This window comes from Leptonotus elevatus, chromosome 14 (genome assembly GCF_054856555.1).
Source record: "Leptonotus elevatus isolate MCC_2025b chromosome 14, RoL_Lele_1.0, whole genome shotgun sequence".
Classification (NCBI taxonomy): Eukaryota; Metazoa; Chordata; class Actinopteri; order Syngnathiformes; family Syngnathidae; genus Leptonotus; species Leptonotus elevatus.
In genome coordinates this window covers 2,706,532-2,728,402 of record NC_141252.1, presented here as the reverse complement: position 1 = coordinate 2,728,402, position 21,871 = coordinate 2,706,532, and the positions used below count along the sequence as shown (strand labels likewise).

The 21,871-nt window shown below is 41.3% G+C and overlaps 1 protein-coding gene across 4 annotated transcripts in view; it reads right to left on the bottom strand.

Moving 5' to 3' along the window:
* Positions 1 to 21,871, bottom strand: part of grin3ba (glutamate receptor, ionotropic, N-methyl-D-aspartate 3Ba) — a 152,107-nt gene that overhangs the window by 102,808 nt on the left and 27,428 nt on the right. For 3 of the 4 annotated variants that reach the window (XM_086095528.1, XM_086095529.1, XM_086095530.1), the window contains exon 3: positions 7,040 to 7,101. Coding sequence is in view for 1 of the 4 variants with exons in the window: in XM_086095527.1 (XP_085951653.1) it covers positions 1,515 to 2,087 (573 nt within the window). In the remaining 3 variants the exon portion in view is untranslated. Of the gene's footprint in view, positions 1 to 1,514; positions 2,823 to 7,039; positions 7,102 to 21,871 lie in introns of those variants that run through there. The other variant, XM_086095527.1, reaches the window with a different exon arrangement.

Here is a 21,871-nt window from a genome sequence, read left to right as displayed (position 1 = left end):
TGGACGGGTGGGCCCCACAACTCTGTGAAATCCCGAAATTTTGGCACCACTATGTAACAAAAACAAGACCCCCCACACACACACACGCCCATCGGAACACCGCACAGCACAAACACATAAATACTGGTCCACACACGTTGACAGGAAGCAGGCGCCGCGCGACTCGGCAGCGTCAATCTATCCGTGACTCAACTGTTGGGAGTGATTCACTCGGAGAGGAAGCTAAACACCTCATCTCGCGCGCGCACACACACGCACACACACACACACACACACACAGGCAGGCAGTCAAGACTTTGCAGAGCCAGCTTGAAGGAATAATAAGAATACCGTAAATAAAAGGGCTTGTGCTGGAGGGGCTTGAGAGTCGAACGCAAAAGCGGAGGAATATTAAACATGCATGCGAAGGGGCCTGCAGGTTCGCCAGCACTGAAAGGACACCGAGGATGAACTCTGAAACTGCTTTTCCCAACCTTTATTGACACAAGTTAATTAATTGCGCCTAGTGCCATCTAGTGGTTGAGTATTTACTGCAAGTGCTGTCAACTATCGAATATTTTTAGAGTCAGTCTATTCACCAATGAATCAAATAATTAGATACATTTTTATTTTTGCATTAAAGGCTATTACAAAAGCTTTTTTCCCGCCGCTGATTACTGCTTATTAACCAATGATTCTTATTTTTGTAATGTTTAGTGATTTAAAAAAATTGTGAACTCACTAATCTTTTTGAAACTGATTTCAAGGCAACCCTCCCCCCCTGCCAAGTTTCCTTGATGGCTAAGCACACTTCCCTCCCGCCATTGATGAACGAAGAATAGTAAACACTGGATATCGGTCGTTAGTTGCTGCGCTTGTCGTCCGTCATCCGCATCCCCCCCCCCCGAACCCGTTGACGAGTATTTTCCCGGTCGGATTTCGGTTCCAAGTCCATCACCACGCTCAGCAAATGTTCCAAGTTTTCCAGTTTGGTTATTGAGTAAAAACTGATGCCTGCAAATCATAATAAAAATAATAATAAAAAAGATAACGTACTGATTGGATGACGGGCTACAGAAAAATCTGTAAATAATTCTGTTGAGAAACTGAAATTTTTGGGAATTTAAGTGAAGTTAAACAATGGCTTCAAACGACAACTCGATTATTAGTCGATTACTTTGATAATCAATTACTTGTTGATTAATCGGTTAAGTCTGACAGCTCTAAAAGATGGTATATAACCTTTTTAAGTTCGTTGGATCATTTCCCGTGGAACACCTGATGATTTCTATTAAGTCCTTGGGAGAAAAAAACAAAACAAACACTATTGATGTCAGGATGTATTCAATGTGCTCATTTGTGTTGCAATTTCCTTTCACACTCCAGTGCATTGATTTCGCAGACATTTACTGCACTTTGTGAGATAACCAGCCTTTAAAAACAGTAACGACAACAGTTTGGAGCAGAGGTGCAGCAACAATACACACACACGCACACGCACGCACGGGCGCGTGCACGCAACGCATGCTTCGTACCTTCGTGACAAGGGGCTCGGTGTCCTCCAGGATGGAGATGAAGGGGGTCTCCAGAAAAGAGGAGAGAAACTCCACCTGCACCAGCTCCTCGCCGGAGCGCGGGAAGGCGAGCACGGCGGTCACCCCGCGCACCGCCAGCTCCTGGCAGGCGCACCGGGACAGCGACGCCGGCTCCCACCCCAGCGGGGAGCGAGCCACCACCTCCAGGCTCAGATTGTAGGGCAGCAGCGGGAGGCTGCCGGGGGTGGTGGAGGTGGCGGCGGAGCCGGCGGATGAGTCCGAGGTGGTGGCGGAGGCGGCGGCGGAGGCGCTCTGGTGCCGGAGGCTAGCTAGGGCGCGGTTGAGCGCGTTCTGTATCCGGGCCGGCTGGCGGGCGGGCAGCAGCGCGCCGAGGCGCACGGTGTGTCCGATCCGGGCGAGGACGTGGCAAGACGGCGGCGGCAGCAGGCAGGGCTCCGGCGACGAGAGGGCGCCCATAAGTAGCAGCAGGAGCGGGAGGAGGAGGAGGAGGAGGCGCGGGGGTCTCCCGGGGGCGGCGAGGCGGTGGGTCCAGGGTCCGGAGAGGGGCACCATGCTGCAGCTCCGACACGCGACGCAGGAGGACTGGGCTCCACTCTGCGGGAGATGGCATAGCTCCCCCTTGGCTCCCGGCTCCACCGCTTCACCGGGACTTGATGCTGCTTCTTTTCGCACCGCTTGCTTCCTTACTCTCGTCTATCCTGCCTCGTACCTCCGTAAAGTTCTTGAAATGAACAGGAGGTGGAAAAACAAGACGCGCAGCTCGAAGCTCGGAGCAGCCCGGCTCTTTTTCTGCTTGTCTGCTGGAGTCAGGCACACCAGCTGCGTGCGTGCGTGCGTGCGTGCATGCGCGCGCACGTGTGCGAGTGTGTGTGTGTGCTCCCGCCCGCCAATAATGTAACCTCTCTCCGAGGCTGCCTCTTGTTGAATTTTAATGGCAAATTCGGCGGGTAACGGAAGGGGATTGCTCATTCACAACCTTCAACGCAGCCACTTTTTTTTTTTTCCCATTCGGAAATTGAACTACATCACTCACCTAATGCAGTAGTGAAGTATACTAACCATCACGTAGATTGAAAATAGAGATCTCCGCAAAGTAGCAGACATTTTTGGGGCTGAAAGTTGATTATGTGATGACATCATCGAGGGACAGACTAAAACACTTCTGATCAAATATCACCAACATTTACGTCGCCTTTTGCCCACTTCAAACTCTGCGAATAGAACAATTGCCCCAATATTTTATATTAGGGGTGTGAATTGCCTCGTACCTGGCGATTCGATCCGTATCACGATTTATAGGTCACGATTCGATTAGATACCGATTCATCATGATATGAATCTATGAGTCGATTATTGCAATTTTTTTTTTTAATTCAAAATTTTGAAAATACTAATCAGCAGTAATAGACAAATGAAGCTTCATGAAACACTTGTGATAGTTTGACCCCTCTAGATGGCGCTGGGTTTAAATGGATGGTTAAAATGGGCCAGCTAGCTAGCTAGCTAAACAGCTAACCAGACAGACAGACAAATGAAGCACCTGTGATTTCTTTTTTACTCTAGATGGCACTCTTGGTTTAAAGGTGCTAGCTAGCTATGTAGCTAAACAGCTAACCAGACAGACAAATGGACAAATGAAGTTTCATGAAGCACCTGTGATATTTTTTGACTCCTGCAGGTTTAAAAGCTAACCTCAAGTATGATGTTTTGTTGAATATTTCCATCAAAAATGGATGTTAAAAAATGTATTTCGCCGCGAGAATTGTGCACGGTAATATCGCGATATATTGCCGAAACATCACTTGATGTCAGAAAAACTCCGATCAAATATCACCAAAATGTATGTGGGCATCTACTTATGTCCACTTTAACCTCCGATTGCCCCAATATTTTTTTCAACTCCATAGAAAAAGCTTAACGTTGATTAATGCCCAAAAAAATGCTATCAATCTTCACAAAAATGGAGAAGAACATTTCTACTTATGTCCAACTCGGCCTCGGAAAATATCAGAGCTGCGATATTTGGGGATTTTACGGACGTTAAGTGTTTCCACTTGTTAGCAAAGGCTTCCAAAAAATTGCACATTTCAATTTTTTAACCGTTTTTATTTCACTTGCGTGTTTCTTGTATAAGGCTTGACTTCCATTTTAAACCAATCTCAATTTTTGTCAAATAGCTCCCCACATTTGTAGCACACGCCAACTTTCCACACCGACGTCAGTGTTGTGATGCTGGCGGCGCTTGAATCGCACAACTTCCGCTCTCTCGTTAGCACACAGTTGTCGTTCGCGCATGATTAGACGTAACATTTTGCCGACGAAGCCGGGAGCTTCACTTTGCGCCGCCGTCCTCGTTCCTCGCCGCCGCTACCTCGATCCCGCTGACACCCCGAATGAATATTTGAAGACAGGCGGCAATTGGAGTAACCAAAGTCAGCCAGGCTTGCAACTATCCTCATCCACGACCACTTTTTTTTCTTTTTTTTTTCATATTGCCTGGCTGAGGTAGTCGTATGAAAGCAGACGGGCGAATCAAAAGTGCTGCGTGCGTCCGTTGACAAGGTTCCAAAAATAAGTGATTATAGCAATTAGCTGACCGCAAGCTTTAGACGTCCGTGCCGAGTCGTGAAGTCGATTCGTCAACTAGTTGACTTTAACTCCCTACTTTTTAAAACAAACATGCAGTTCGCATTGTCATGTCTCAACTTTAGCTGCATTCTCTATTGGGTTTAAGTATGGAGAGTGATCTAGTCCTTTTACTTCTTCGTTTTTGGTGGTTTGTCGAGTCTGGTTTGAATGTTTTAATCCGATGGACAGAATTTTAATTTATACACACATCGTCTTTTTTCGGATTAGAATGCAAAAATATGTGATGAATGAATTTTATTTTATTTTATGAATGTTCCAAATTTCCACATAAGCTACAGATCTATGCCATGTATCTTATTTACACCATACGTCAGTTCCCTCATTTTTACCCGCGTGTGACATTTAATGTATTAAACACAAAGATGATTTTCCACGTGTCAGCGAATGAGTTGTCTTCATTCATTTGACTTTCATTTAGTCACAGTATGCAGAATTTAGCTTTTTTTTGTTTTACACACTTGTGACAGGTCAGAATATTAAAATGTTGCTGTGTTTTTATGATGGCAACAGATTCCTATGGGGAAAATTGACTGCGGACCTGCAGCATTGCACAGCTGTAAAAAAAATTAAATAAAAAAATAATAATGATAATAAAAATCTATACAAGCTTGGAAATTGATTTTAAAACTGGCTTGAATTTGGCCTGTGTAAAAGCTGTATGCGCGCACACGCACACACACACACACACACACACACACACACACACACACACACAGATCTATGGATATTGACGGGGTTGTTATTCAACATAACACGAGCTATTGGCGTTATATTTCATAGCCAAGTAAAAAAAAAAAAAAAACCTGTACAGTGTTACTTGGACAGTAGGATATTATGCTAATGATCATTTGGAAAACCATCCCTCCCCATCCTAACCCCGTAATTCCATTTTCTTGATATCGTAACGTGTTCACGGCGAGACAAAACTAGCCAATCAGAGACTGGAGGGGGGGAGACAATTCAATCATTTCCTTATGCGCAGAGTAGCTCACAGAGGCTAGTTGAGAAACATGCAAGCAAAGGAGACTATTATACAGTAGTTTCTTGGCTCGTTATTTACCTCAAGCGAGCGACAAAAGTTTCAAAGAAGGAATTGGAAAGCTCGCCTTTGTCATGTCAAGGTATATGACAACGGTGGCGCATGCGGCTACAAATACTGCCGTCAATGTGAATGTGAAATTGATCACCACTCTTTTCATTGATGGTAAATTCACCCCAAAAAAATACAACAAAACCGGTAACATTTCATGTTTAGCAATATGCCATCATGAATAAGTCACGCTAGAAAATGAGCTGAGGGCATTTCTTTGGGCATTTAAATATTTCATATTTAACATTTCTGCTTGCAGTTGTGTTAATACAGATTTTATTGTAGGTTTCTTTATTTTAATAATTGACCAGTTTTTTGTTTGTTGTTTTACTTGGTTCACCAAACAACTTCAACAGCCGCAACATTGTCTATTCATTAGGGACGTAGAAAAGGTTTGGAAGCATTCACCATTTTATTTATTACTTTAGATTGTCTCAGCTTAAAATAAAACCGCATCGTTATTTTGAAATGCGGACTTGTCAGAATGAATAACACATTGGGAAAAAAAAAAAAAAAAAAATCCTCAGAACACAATTCAAGAATCGCCACCTCAATAAGTTTAAAGTTTTCACATTTGTCTGCACTTATCAATCCAACGAGTAAAAAGCCAAAGGAGGTGCAAAAACGGCATCCCAAACCAAAAGGCCCTTCCCGAGGAGGCGAAGGCCGTATTTTCCTTGAGAAAATGAACTGTGTGTTTTAACTGGGCTCCCCCTTTGCGAGATAACAGCCAGCGTTTAAGCACCCGCACGCCGCCGATGCCAGGCTGGCCGCCGTAACGCTGATAGCCGCTTGGCATGCCAAAATATTTTGCTGAGATTTATATTCCCACTTCGCTACTGGGCGTCTTTTTCTTTCAGCACGCTGGACAGCGCCAGTTTGCAATAAAGCTGAGGTGGAGCGTGTGCATGCTAATTTGGACCAGGGACAGCGCTGGCTGCCGTGTGTGTGTGTGCGCGCGTCCTACAGAGTCATGAAAGTGGAACGTGAAGTGTGTGCACAGCTGCTGGCGATTCTTGGGAGGTCCAAGTAAGAATATCAGGCTTTCATCTGTGCGGGTTTTCTTTATGCATGACTTCCCATCTACAGATTTTCATATATCAACCTGGAGTCTTGGCTTTAGGCTACACAATCAGAATTTCTTTGGCCCATCACAGATTAGCGATCAAGTAAAAAATAAAAAATTAACGATAACCCATCCGAACTTAGACGGCCCACTGTGAAAGGTGCAGTTTTGTTTTATGGGTCTTGCTCATGTCAACTGCAGCGGATTCCATCATTGCATGGAATCTTGCGTACTTCAAGAGACCAAAAACAATGCGTTGGGTCTCTTGGAGAAAAGCAAACAGGAGGAGGGGCAAAGCTCAGGTGGTAGTGTGGGGGGACTGCCACAAGATGAAGGTCGTGAATTTGACTCCTCAACCCTTGAGCGAGTTTTTTTTTTTTTTTTTTTACTCTCTTCCTAGTGTAAATCTTACGCTTACGTCAAATTTGCACTACAGGATTTACTGTGTACCATTAAATTCCACGATTTCCATGATGTGGTTCTCAGGCATCTTCAAGGGTTCAATATAGTTTCCCTTTGTCATTTTGCCCATTAGCTCCTTAATAAATTATGGATTATAGATAAAAGTTACTTTCCTTGTCGTTTTTGAGATTTTAGACCGGAGGCGTTCAACTCATTGATTTCTCAGCCGACAAAATATTTGAGCCTTGGCGGAGGCCCGTCTCTCTCTTCCTGTGTGTGGTTGTATGTGTGCGTTACCTGATTGTTGGTAGCTTGTCACCTGCAGATACTGTTTGCCTCACCCTGTGGCCTGGGACAACCTGCAAGGTACACACACACACACACACACACACACACACACACACACACTTTTAGGAAGTCATTTCACAGCCTGCTGGGCGACTCGGCGTGTGTGATAGCGTCCCACTTTAGTGACAAATCTAAGACAGTTGTGGCAAAATGTGTTTTTTTTTTTTTTTCTTGCTCCCTGTGCAGAAAAAAAGTGAAAAACTAACACAAGGGGGTTTTGTGCGTGGGGAGCAAAAGCAGCAGCATTAATCTTGAATGGCTGCGCACTAACACACACACACACTCACGCGCTAAACTTGTTGAGGCAAGGTAATATAGCCGTATAAAATTATAAATATAGCTTGTGTGCTGTGTGGTGAAATATTACAGGGTATACGAAGTTTATTGCGAGGTTTGTCTTGGTGCCGCGTAAGGCTGCTGTAGCACAAAATGTCAAATGTGCTGTTCAAAAGGTTTGTGTGAGAGGTTCAAAATGTCAGAACACCTTAAAAGCTTGTAAAATTCAGAGTAGGACTGAAAACGTCTGCAGCCCGCACACCTCACTTCCACTTCCTTTCAAACACCAACAAAAGGATTAACAATGGCGGTCTGAGGTTTCCCCATTGACTCTTTCAGCAGAAGTGGCCTCTAACTGGGCTTGACTACCACCAGAACCACAGATGAAAAATTTGTGGCCATTTAAGTCGCCCATCCCGGCTTTAGAAATAACGCTGCATTGCTTTGCCTTGTGGCCAAACGACTTCCAGGGTGTTTGACCCCCAGTTTTTGTTTGTTGACAAGGAAGTAAAGATGGCGGCTTCTATACTTTAGCATCTCACACTGGCTAACTATCTAGCCGCTGACTAGCTAGCTGCCATATGCTTGTCACTCGTGCTCAAAAGGTAGAGTCTCCTCCGTAAAATGTTTTACAGTTAATGTTTAAACAAGATTTGTTTGTACCATAACCAAAATACGTCGATTGCTACATGAGCTTCTTGCTCTAGCTAGCTTCCAACTGGTTCTCTCTGACGTCGGGTCGCTTTTTTAAAATCTGAATTAACATTTGGTTGAATCTTCTGTGGCTGCTTTTGTGCATAAGAGTTACATTTATTTGTATTTTTTGACAAAGAGAAACCGAGTAAAGGTTTAGACTGCTACGTTAGCTTATCATGCTAACTAGCTATCAGCTGACTGGCTAGCTGTGCTTTTTTGTCTTTTGTGATGAAAATGTAGTGCTCTACATGTGTTAAATATGTGAATGATTTACAGTTAATATTGAAGTTTAGTTAGCTATATTATGATTGTTTTGGAATAAAATGTAAGTGATTAGCTTGTGATGATGGCTAATAATTTTAACTTAAAAATATTGACTGCACAGCTCGGTTTTATGACGGTGATGATGTGACAGTTTGGACATTGATCTCAACAGAAAATCAAAAAGGTACCACTGCAATGTAACTCCTGATCAAATATGCCATCATTGGAAATCAATACCTGGAGGAAAACCCGCTTAAAAATGCCTCATCATTATCAAACATCTTATGTCCATTGTCCCGCACCGATGAAAAGCTCACGCTTCAGCTTCTTTGCACTGGAACTTTTTCTTCTTCTTTTTTTTTTTTTTTTTTTTTAAAGGTCTATGCTGCACAAATTAAGACCCGAGACCAGAAACAATGCTGAGCACCATTAAATGTGCTAGGTTAAATTATACCTGCAGTTTTAGAGGTGAATCGGCATTAGAAAGCTCTTTCCCGGGACACCGCTGGCACCTGAGAAAGTGGGGAAAGTGACTACTTGACGACGGCAAAATTGGTGGGGGGGGGGGATAATAGTAAAAATTTTCATAGATTAATTTTCTGTAAAAACAGTCAAACAAAAGGGAACGATTAGTCCCAAGAACTACATGTGCTGGATAATTTTAATATAAAAGGCTTTTTTGTTTTGATTTTAGTAAGTCCGAGTCCTGTGCATCAACCTCATTTCTAATTCAGCTCTCCATCTGAAAAGTTGTCAAAGCCTTGAATTTGGTCAGTAATTTCTGTACAAAAATCCTACTAAATCCTGGTTGCACAGGAACACCTCAAGGTTGACTGCCCGCAAACTCGTTAGACAACGTGACGGTTGGCGACCGTTTCGGTTTAGTTTGCCAAAATGACTCTGGCGTGTTTTGGGGTTTGTCTTTGCTGACAAAAAACCCAAATTGTTTTCTTGAATGCACGAGGAGCTGTGGATTAACGAGGCGCAGCAGCACGGCGAGCTGTGAAAATGACATTTAATAACCACCACAACTAGAAAGAAAACAATAATTGCGGTTATCGTTTTTGTTTTGAGGCAAGGTGACTTGGTTGTATTTATTTCTTCCTCACATGGATTTGAAGGCTTATTGTGTGGTAGACGTCATTAATGTCCAATAACATTCTGTGTCTCATTTCTTCACTTGCTTTTTTTTTTTTGTTGCCAGGAATAATAAAAAGTTTTAGAACAAACTACGTTCCTTCAAGATACAGTTAAAGTAGTGAGGTCCAAAAGAAACACCTTCTTTTATTCGTCCCACCATTTGATGTCAGTTTCTTTGCAGACACCTATTGGACCCAAAATTCAGCCTGGGAATTTACGGTACTTCCAAGTTGATATTATGGATCTGTGGCCGCATTCCTAAAGATTCTTAGTGCAAAAAGTTGCTTCTAGTGGACACATTCTAAGAATCAGTTTTCTTAGCATTTCCCCTAAAAGTCAAGAGTAGATCCTAGAAAACATAAAAGCTATTCCTGACTATCCTACTTATTAACGTATTCACTGCCATTGATGACGTAAAAAATTCATTTGAACTGTTTCTATTAGTTTAAAAATGTTTCCACTTTTGTTAACAAGAGTATAAAAACCAAATTTTTTTATTGTAAATTTAGAACAGATATAACATTTATGATTAATCGGGAGTTAAATATTGAAGTCATGTGATTAATTACAATTTAAAAAAAAAAAACAATTCACCTGACACAATTAAAGAAAAGATTGTTAAAAATTAGGAGCGTCAGGCGATAATTTTTTTTAATCATAATTAATCGCATGACTTCAAATTTATATCTGTTCTAAATGTACAATAAAAAAATTCTAGTTTTTCATACTCTTGTTAACAAAAATGGAAAAAAATGTTTAACTAATAGAAATAGTTCAAATGAATATTTGACGTCTATAGCCGTCAATGGCAGTGAATGAGTTAATTTCTGGCGTTCCCATTAGTTTTCTTTTCGCATTTCTTAAAAATGCGAATAAAAATGGGAGGATGGAAATCCAACTACTGATCATCACTGCAATGTTTCTCCAACTTAATTGGTGAATTGAGTTAATTAGGCACACCCCTGTCTTTATAAGGTCCTACACAGCAGACATTACATGCAAGCATGAATCAAAGGCAATTGTCCGTCTACCTTTGAGACAGGATTGTCTTTCTTGAGGCAAAGATCCAGTGAAGTCTCCTGCTTTGAAGGACGTCCGTCATCGAATAAATCAAAGTAGTCTGGAACTACTGGGGCTCTCGTTTGTGTGTAGAATTTTGAAAAATAAATAAATAAATAAATGGACTATTTCGCAATGAGATTTTAATGTAAGATATGATAAAAAAAAAAAAAAAAACCTAAGCACTGCGAATACCCTCTGGATCCATTGCAACAAGTTAAAAAGTCCAAACCGCCACGAAATGGGCGGCATGTCATTGGACAAGCCGCAATATTGAATTCAGCAGCACGTGGCTGTCAAGAGGTCGCTTATTAGCGCTCTCAAGTGTGATTGCTAGCACAGCCGCTGGGACGTCGCGGCCTTGGATTGTCCCGGAAGGAAGGTTGTACTGAACTGCACGCAGGTGTCCCCCTTCTCCTCGGATGTATCGCTGCTCCCCTCTCTTACGAGTGCTTGTTTGGATTGTGCACGGGATTAAAAAGCTAGAATAGAATTGAGACGGCGCCAGGAAGTCAATTAAAGAAGCTCTTGATCTGCATTAGCGGGCTCGTTTTTGTTGTTGTGAGCCTTTCGCTTGTTCGATCATCGCCTCTTGCCCTCTTGCTTTGACCTCTGACTCACCCCGTTTTTTTTTTTTTAGATGTTTCTTAGCATGCACACTCCCACCCCTCCCTGAAAAATAAGCAACCTTGCATTTTATAGAATGCAAAGCCCCAGCCGACAACATTTCTAGCGGCCTATACGTGCCTCTGTGTCAATGTAATCCTTCGTAATCTGTCAGAACAGACCTTAGTGGCCAAAAAAAACAAAAAACGCTCGTATCACCTTTGAGCCAAATGCTCGCGGAAGGGAAGCAATACTGGAAGATGGCGTGAGGAGGAGGAGGAGGAGGAGGGTGGCGCAAAAGGTTACGGACGGGTGAGAGCTTGTTCACAAAAGGGCACAAAGGCGGGAGTGTTTTTTTTCTTTTTAGGGGGGGGGGGTGTGGGGGTGACTTGTCTCGGGCTCTTGCTGGGTCTTTAGTGTCGAGACAAATTAACAACATGAGTTCACTTGCTGCTATTGCTTTCATCCTCTGCTCCCACTGATGTACAAAGACACTGGTCTATGGAGGCAGACTTATCTGGAGGCAGCAGCAGCGCAGACTGTGACGGTGTGTGTGTGTGTGTGTGTGTGGGGGTGTGTACACTTGTACATACTGCATTGTGAGGTCCAACATTTTTTGGGTGAAGTGAGGACATTTTGGCCGGTCCTCACAACTCAAGACCTATTTTTGAGGGTCAAGACTTGGTTTTAGAGTTTAGGTTTGAGTTGGGTTATGGTTGAGGTTAGGGTAAGAAATGGGGGGGTAGGCAATCATTTTTGATGGTTGGGGTTAGGGGCTAGGAAATGCACTGTCTATGGATGTCCTCACAATTATATAAGTACAAGTGTGTGTGTGTGGGTGTCATGTCTGCATGCCACGTCTAAGTAGCTAAGAAGAGGTTAGAAAAGCCCGTTCTGGATTTTGCACAAAATAGTAATACTGTAACAGTGGAACCAACACATTTGCATGCTGTCAAGGTGAGAGAAAGTGAGAGTCGCGTCAGACTGCAGCAATTTGTTGTTCAAGGAATTTTGTTGTAACGGTGCCATTGAACAAGGAATGAACGGAGAGCGGGAAAGTCAGATCTGTAGTGTCTATGTGAGGAGACTGGCCTCCCAGGTAGGGGCGACCGGGGGTTTGATATATTTCTTGGAATAAATACATCATATATAAACAAAATGTACACCAGATGAAAGATTAAAGTCTTAGGTATACTTTTTGTATTCATGTCATTTTCATACTTTGTGTCAGTGCAGTTATAAGCCATCAAATAGAGGGCGTGAACCTGTGACATGTTGCCCCACCAATGGGTTAGTTGTCACACTATATAAGGTAAGATGTCACACTAGATTTTTGCCACTAATAAAACAAGGACAAAATTATCTTTGTTCTCCTGTTTTTTGTTTGCTTTTACAGCTCGAGAAATTGTTAATCATTGATCTTGAAAATTTACTATAGACATTGAGCAAACTTTAACCCAAAATATTATGAAGGAACTGCTGGCATGTAGGTCATAGTTCTCAGCCTCAAATGCCTTTTTTGCTTCCCTTGAACTGGAAATTTGAGATTAAATTGTCTTTCAAAAAAAATAAAGCATTTCTGTTAATAGATTGATGAATGGTTCATCATGAAACTTAAACCAGTCCTGACATGTGGGCATACTGTAGTCCCAAAAACAACAACAACTGGAAAATCAATTCATAAGTAATGAAGGAATAAATATTTTTTAAATAATGAAAATAAAATGAGTGAGGAAACAAAAGTAGTCAGCGGGCCTGTTCTAAAAATAGCTCACTCGCGATGGGACAATTTGTTAGCTAGCAATTTTGTAGAAGGGATCACCTGAAAATGTATACGGCAGACATTCATAGAAATAAAGTGTAGCATATTGTAGTTATCTGCTTCCTAATTAATATGAGAAATTATTAACATGATCAATGTCTTCACATAAATATAATTATTAATAATTGTATGTGTAGCTGTAAGAATAACTTAAAAGCCGTAGGCCAGCAGCCTCTTTACTGTCACCCTTTTCCACTTATTGTTGGCCGTCATTTGTTTATGCTATTCAAAGTACAATATTGTCCGTCTCCTTATTCTATTAGAAGGGAAGCTTTTCTTGTTCGCTTGCAATAACTGACAAGAGAAAGCATCAAGATGGCTGATAATTGGCTTTGCCTTTGTGTCTCTAACAGGAATTAAAAATAAAAAAAATGTTTGCTTAAGCGTTGTTCCTGTCAATAAAACATAACTACATTCTTAAATATCACTAAAGACTGCACAATTCAAAACACACTCAGACGATCACGACAAAGAAAGGCTTTTAAGAAGTGAATTATTTCACCCAAAAATGATTTTAACAATTGAATAACGGGATGAAATATTAAAACGCAGCAAAGTAATGTTAAGGTCGATGTTGCATGTTAGTTTTAAAATGTATTTTTAAAATTTGATGTTAATATTTGATTCAATTGTGTGTGTGTGCGCGCGGTGCAATGATGAAGGAGCCCTCGAAATTGGGAGCTGCGTTTGAGTTTGGGAAATTGGAGCATCAGGAGCAGATTTTTGGAATCCATCCAGTTCTGCTAGCATGGGGCACCAATGACAATCTTTTCATCAGACAAATTAAATTAATCGATTAATCGACAAGTAATCGATTATCAAATCAAGCGACAACTATTTTAATAATCGAGCCATTTTTTAAATTGAAAATTGTCAAAATCTTCAGATTTTAGCACATCAACGGTAATTGTTGACTGATTTCTGTAGTCCTTCATGAAAGAAGGACATCTTCTGTGCTTAATCAAAATAAGACATTTGCAAACATCGGCTTTTACTTTGGAAAACAATAACCGAACCGGTAACACAGTACAACATCAATCCCCCCCCCCCTTTTTTTTTTTTTTTTAAATCACTATATGAATACGGAGTACGAAATAAAGATCAATCACTAGTTAATAAACAGTAATCAGGGGGAAAATTGCTTTTGTAATGCACTTAAATCCAAAATTAAAATGAATCTGATTAATCGATTGAATAATCTACTGATTAATCAATTCAAACAGCACTAATCAAGCTCTGACCTTTGTGGGTTTGGCAAGTCATCAGACTTCGGCGCCATTCTCCGCCCACACGTAATCACAAGAACTAAAAAAAAAAAAATTACGGGATTTTTTTTTTTTCTGCAGGAGTGTGACTCGTTTACTTCACGACAGACCTGGCAACCACATTGAAATTGGTTTTGGCCCCTACTTTAAAACGCCTGCTTTTGTCACAACCGTTTCACGCGGGCGAGCGTGTGCGCGACATTCTCAAAAACTATCATGTGCGTCGTTGCTGCTGTTCACGTGAAAAGCGGCCGCACGCCTCATTAGTATGTCGTTTGCATATTAAACAGCTTTCTGAGGAGGGGGGGTGGGGGGGGGGGGCAGTTTCCATTTTCACGATTGAGTCCACAGAGCCATTACGACCATCAAGGTGAGCTTTAAAGGAACCGCCATTTCCCCGGCATCATAGCGAGCGAGGCGGGATGACAAATGGCAAAACAGTGGCGCTGATTAGCACCAACATTCGGCGAGGTTCTTGAGTGTCTGATCGCGTTTAGAACAGCAGGGTTTTTTTTTTTTTCCGCCTTCATTTGAACATGGAGATGGAAAGTGCTTGAACACGCATGTCCTCACGCTCACCTCCCCAGGAGGCATGCAGCTGTCGATCAGAACCTCTGGCGAGCTGACGATCAACGTAGCCTGCGGCTAATACCCGAGAGGGTTCGTATATACTGTTTTGTTTACATACTGTGGATAATTGGCATAGCGCATTTTCATAAATATTTCCCTGAGGTGTCTTTTGGGATGAGGCTTTTATTTGCATATGCATTTGAAATAATAATAAACAATATTACAGGGACAGTAAACCCAAGGTCCCACCTGCCATCATTTCATTGATACATTTTTTTGTACAGGTAATAACCGTTTTTGTCCAACGCTCCTGTATATTGGGGTACACTGTAATTCCACTTCCAGCCACTAGATGGCATGCATATTTAGTTGGAGACTGTAGTCCGCTTTCCATCCAATTGTTTAAAAATTTTCAAGCAAATTTACTGAAAGTGCGCAAAACGGACATGCGACTTATTTCCATCTGTTCTTGTGCAAATATTGAGAGGGGACTCCGCCGCTGTAGGTGGCGGTATACACTAGAGGGATGGGATCCACCAGTAATTTAAAAGAAGAAGAAGAAAACCAGGAAGCGGCTGCGCCGTGGGATGGCATCGTATGAGTTTGCTTTTGTAATTCTTGATAAACCGTAACCGTTTCTTTACGGTTTTCCATCTAAAATGACATCAATATTTGTTTCTTTAATTAATTCCAAAAAGATTTATGTTTCGTCCCCCCCCCCTCCCCAAACATTATCATCTGACATTGCTTTGGCACTACAAACGAACGTGTGACGTGTATCCGGTCTTTCCGGCGTTTATTTGCAAAACGCGTTTCCAATCGCCAAAATTCGCATTTTCCTTTTTTCGATACGCTTCAAAACACCACCCCCTTTAAGCATAAAAACTTTTTTTGCGAATTTTGGGCCTTTTTTTCGAATTTCTAGCGTTTCCGTTCAGTTTTAATTTCGTATTTCTTGAAAATTTGAATAAAAATGTCTGGTTGGAAACTCAACTAGTGTAGATTTGAAAAAAGAACAAAACCGGAAGTGCCGTACAGTATTTCATTATCAAGTATTCATTGAAGAACTAATTCTTGGGATGTGGAATTGTTGCAGGTATTAATGGGCCTTCCCACAAAAGATTTATTTGGAATTGTGTCGCACGCCGTCCAAGTCCATAGAAATTGTAACTAACTATACAACAGTGTTGTTGTCTGCACTCAGACGATGGGAAAGACCTTATTTGCCTGGCCCGCCTCACTCTCAATTGACATTCGGCGAGGGGGGGGGGGGGGGGGGGGGGACTCATCGCTCGTTAGGCTGGCTCGCACATTCCCACATCCGGCCAATCAATGGGCCGCTAATGGGCTGCCAGTCAACGCGTCAAGTCATGGGACGGGTCAGGGTTGCCCGGGGAACGCCTTTGTTTTGCCGAAAGGGATCAGGGATGAGAACTACGGATGATGACGAGTTCTAATCAAGAGAACACACTGCATAATGATTGTTTTTGCACCGTGCAAAAGTATTGGAACGGCATGGTTAATTCATTTGTGTTTAGTGTCTACTGCTCCCTGTACACTTTGGAGTTTATTTTAAGATGATTGTATTTGCTTTTAAATGAGGGGTGTCAAAATGACTACGTTAATTTTGAGTTAATGTAAAGTTCCTTTAACGCCACTATTTTTTTTTTTTAAACACGCCATTAATGACCGGCCCTTACTTGGAAAGCGTGTACTGAGGGAATTGCAGCAGACACGTCCACGTCAAAATTTTGTGGTAGTAAATTGAATTAATAAATCAATTTGATAATAATGCATATATTTGTGGAGACTGGGGTCAAATTGTATTTTGCAATTTTATAAATGAGCAGAATTGCCCGAGTTACTTCATGTTAAAGATTAGATTGCTCTTACTATGAAAAGAAAAATGCACTGAGCTGCCACCAATGTCTTACAAATGCAATTATGCCATCTAGTGGCAGAAAGTTACCATAAATCAATATCACACTCGTGTTTTTTACAGTTCAGTACATCTTTTTAGTTTTAATTCAATTTTTAGAAGAAGACTTAATTATAGAAGAAGACTAAATTATATAATAACTAGTACTGAAGACTAAAAGATGCAGTTAAAAAAATTTTTTAACCACTTTTGTTAACAAGAGTTAGAAAACTCAAAAAATATATATTTTATTTCGTGCTGGTAAAGTTAACTGATTAATTAATCACAAAAAATATCGCATTAATCATAAATTAACGCAGATTATCCTTTAACGTGACAGCAGATGGCTACGTTTAAGGTAGCACAGGTTGTGTTTTAGAAACATAATTACATGCATTAAAGTAAAGCATTTAATAAATGTTTGCGTAACCCATTTAGAATATCCGTTCATGTCAAAATATTAGGGTCATTTTTTTCCATTTTTAATTATGCAAGTAATTAACTGATTAGGAAAAAGGAGGGTGAGAGTGTGCAGTGAATCAAAAAATGTTGAAGACGTCCTCATAACATGTCAAAAGTGATCTACCAAAAAAAAAAGATTTAAAAAAAAAGGCTTTTTTTTTTTAATTAAGCGATTAATCGAGATTAATCAAAATTCTAAAATGTGATTAATCTGAAAAAAAAAAATTGTTTGACAGTTCTAATTTTATTGTACATAAAAGAACAGACGTCAAATTTGCGATTAATCGTGAGATAACTATTGACGTAATGCGATTAATCGCCTGACACCCCTATTTTCAATCTTTAGTTGGTCTCGCCCTACCTTACTTCTTTGAGCTCCTCCAAATGATCCGTTCCAATACTTTTGCTCGCTTGAAAGTGTGTGTCTTCATCTTGATGTAAACACCATGAAATGAAAGCTGAAAATTGGAACTTTTGTCTCATATTGTACATATTCATCTTTTAATCCAAAATCCAAATCCAGTAAACTACAAAAACAAAAGGAGTCAATAGTACTTGGCCAATCTAGATGATTAGCCATGGAAAAAAATGGTGCGAGGGCTCATTCATTGCAGCTTGCAGCTTCACTTCTTTCATTTTTTTTTTTTTGACATGGCAAGAAAAACCGATGAAAAAGCAAAACACTCACAAGCCGCGGATCAAAGGGAGCTTTGTGTCATGCTTGGAAAACTAAGCTCCTTGTCGACTCGGCGATTTGTTTGTGTGCAAAAACTGACATCAGTGCTGTTGACATTTACTTAAATTCAGCCTCACTTTTGGCACAAGCTCGATTTTTATCGGCTGGCGGAAATCCCACCGGTGGTTCCCGTATTTGACACCGACGAAGCGCTTTATTATTCATGACACATGGCAGGTGGCTGAGATGAATTATTCACTTTTCCGCAAACATAAACAAAACGGCAAATACGGACGGCTGTGATGACTGCATGAGTAACTAAACAGTTCATTTTCTGCCATCGACTGCGGGAAAAACTGGCCACCTTATTTCTAGCGGGCATCATTAGGAATTCGCAGCAGAAAATGACGCCGGCTCAAAACAATTGAGACTGGCCAGTCAAGCCGGCAGCACATTCAGCCATTAAAGAAGTGCGTAAATTTGTTCTAAAAGCAGCAGGTGGAGCCCAGAAGTAAATGAGGCCATAAAAAAAAAAAAAGGAAAAAAAGAGCATTATAATTTCTTGGATTTCCCTTCGCCTTTGGATCCGTCGGTCAGCAAACAGTCAAGTTGAGCGAGCAGAGAGAAGCAAAGTGCTGACAGAGACTTCACACACACGAAAAAAAAAAATCCCTGCAGCATTCAAAAGTAGAGGATTATTACCTTCTCCCACTAAAATGGTGTGATTAGAAAATAATAGAAAATAATATATACTTTACAAAGAAATGAGAAGCAAACCTTTTTAAACCCTAATGCAGGTCTGAAAGGCTTTTTTTTTTCTTTTTCGTGGCTGTATGTTATGGCGGCGTAATCTCAGGGGGGGGAAAAAAAAAAACGCAAATTTTTTTAATTATAAATTTCTTGTAAGTTTCTGAGTTGCAAATTTGCAAAGAAAATTCTTGGAATATTGCCCCCGCCTACCCCAAAAATATATATTTATACGTGGCTCTAATACGCCGTCGTAGTTTTTTTTTTTTTTTTGCTAAACTCACCAATTAATTTATTTTTGCCGTTTTCCACAATTTACACCAGTTCCTCAAAGTCTTAACATGGCTGTGATTAGCCCTCCACGGCGGGGCCAATGGCAAGCACAGCCGTTACCATGACAGGCGGGGGGCGGGGCCAAGGGCTGCAGAAGCAGCAGCCCAGAGTATTTATTTATTTATTTATTTATGGCGTCTAAATAAGTTCAGTGTTTAAGAAGTGCAGTCCACATGTTTACATCTCATTGGGTTATAAAATGTGGAGCGTTACGTGATGAAGCCACAGATTTAAGATTTGAAGTAGATAAATAAACCGTCTTTCATATTAATTCACATTAATATGATATTTTTTTTCCTGCTGGGCAAGATTTTGATCTTTTTTCTTTTTGGCTGATTTTGACTCTTTTCCTACATAAGAACAACATGGATTTTTATTTATTTGTTGTTTTGGGGTCATCTCATGTTTTTAGTTGTTATAGTGGGCGGCAGGACAATATGGCGGCAACGTGTTGTAAACTTACCAAGCTTATTGGCAACATTTTAAACATGATCATCAATTGTTTTAAATGATATGTTCTTCTTTACACCGCAAGTTGACCGCAATTGCTATCCCATGCAAACTACAGAATATTTATTCATCTATTAAGTCCATTCGGAGTCTGAAGGGACCGAAATCGACACAAGACGATGTGTGTGTGCTAAAAACACTACAAGGGCACTGAAGCAAGATCTGACACAAGTTGTCCAGGCTGCTTTTGTTCATATGATGGCGCAAAAAAAAAAAAAAAAGTGTTGCCAGCATACCATCCTCAATGATTCGAAAGCCATTAGCTTCAGGTTCCAACAATATATTATGGAAAAAACTAACAGAGAGCTCAAGATGAGGGTAGGAAATCCCCAAAGTTGAATTTGGGCTGACTTGAGTTTCTTGCTTCCTCTTTCATTTCATGTCATCGTCGTCACATTTCATCATCCGCCGCTTTTGATCAGCAATATTTGCCTTTTCCATTTTATTTAATTTTTTTTTAATTTTTGGGCTCCTTCACTGCAGCAGGCGGCGATTTCAATCAATCTGATATGTAAAAAATGACCAACAGCAGCAGCATGTGCTTGAGCGTGTTTTCATTTCATGCCGTGTGGGGGGTGTAATGACATTTATCTGTAATTCACACGGCAAAAAAATGATTAGCGCCCCACAAAAGGCGTTTTCCACATTCTCCGAAAAACCCCGCCGAGCAGTCGTGGCCGATGTACTGTGGCTGAAATATTCCCGGATCGGGTCATTTTGTGCGGTGCTGCTGCGGAAGATCGACGCGGGACGAGTTCCACAGGTTAATGTGTCCCCCGGCTAAACGTGAGCCGCGATGATCGCTCGCCGCAGCGGCCGTTAACACGGTGCTGAGGTTGCAGTGCTATATGTCGGGGATTAACATATATATAACATATATTTGATATCCGCCACTATGGCCGCTCTCTTGCGGTGTCGGAGAAGCGCAGCGGCAGCAGAAGAGGTCCCCGACCCGACCCGAGCCGGCTGGATTGGTAACGAGCGCTCCCTTAAGAGGCTAATGGAGGCTCATCCTTTTGTCTTCTTTGATATATTCCAATCTAAATCAGCCGCTTTCCCCTCGTCGGCCGTTTGTTAATGCATTAACACGGGAGCCGCTAATAAAAACCGGCGACAGCCGGACAACACCGACTTGTTTCCGCCTCTCGGCTTCAAACGGACAGAATATTTTTGAACGGTCTTAGTGAAAGTTAAGTGGCGCAAAGATGTCTACATCATCCAATATGTTTAAAAGTCTAATAATCACACCTTGTGCCCGCTGCACAAAATACATTTTATACCCTCTGCTGGTTGGAGAGCGAGGCCGTAAATCTACTCGATGACCGTGAACCACGGCCGGCGAGGGAAATTGAAAAGTTACTTTTTATGTATTCGCAGATGTTAAGACGAACAGACGCAACGCAGATGACGCTCGTCTCCGGCTCTACGAGGCGCGCCGGAGCCCTTTGGCTTTTCCCGCCGTGTGTCTTTAGAAAGTTCATGCTGGTGTCACGGCCGCAGGTTTGCTCATTTTTGACTGGTTGCCAGCGATGAAAAAGGGGGAAGGTCAGGCCGGGTACGAGTCCGACGGAGGGTTGGAAAATGTGAAGGCTGCGATGGATGAATACGATAATATTTAACATACGAACATTTATAGAATCGATCAATTGATTATTCAAACGATTAATCAACTAATCGGATTATTTTTAATTGTGCATTAAACTGTACAGCATTTTCCCCCTTATTACTGTTTATTAAACATTGATTGGTGTTTATTTTGTACTTTGTATTCGTATAGTGTAAAAAAAAAAAAAAAAAAAAAAGAAGAAGTGGATTAATATATTTTTTACCGGTTTGGTTCATTAGTCCATCCAATTGCTTTGAATTTTTTTAAGCAAATTTACTGAAAATGCGCAAAACGGACATGCCCACATGTCGCATGCCCGTTTTCATCCGTTCTTCTTTTGCGAATATGGAGAGGCGACTCCGCCGCTGTAATTTAAAAGAAGAAGAAGAACAGGAAGCGACTGCGCCGTTGCGATGACCTCGTTTGAGTTTGTAATTCTTGATAAACCTTAAACCTTTCTTTGTTGTTTTTCATCTAAAATAGCATTAATAGTCACTTCTTTAATTCATTCCAAAAAGATTTCAGTTTCGTCCCCCATCCCCCAAACATGCCTTACTTTATCGTCTGCCATTGCTTTGGGACTACAAACATACGCGTGACGTAATATCCGGTCAAAACGTGCCACGTGTATCCGGTCTTGTCAGCGTTTATTCGCAAAACCCGTTTCCTTTAGCCAAAATTTGCATTTTCCTTCTTTCTTTTTTTTTTTCCGGAAGAGCTCAGTATTGTTCATCCGGTAATTTTACAGATTTGACACGTCATCATCATTGCAGCATTGTCCTTTTTTTGATACACTTCAAAATCCACTCTCTCCAACTAGCGTAAAACCTA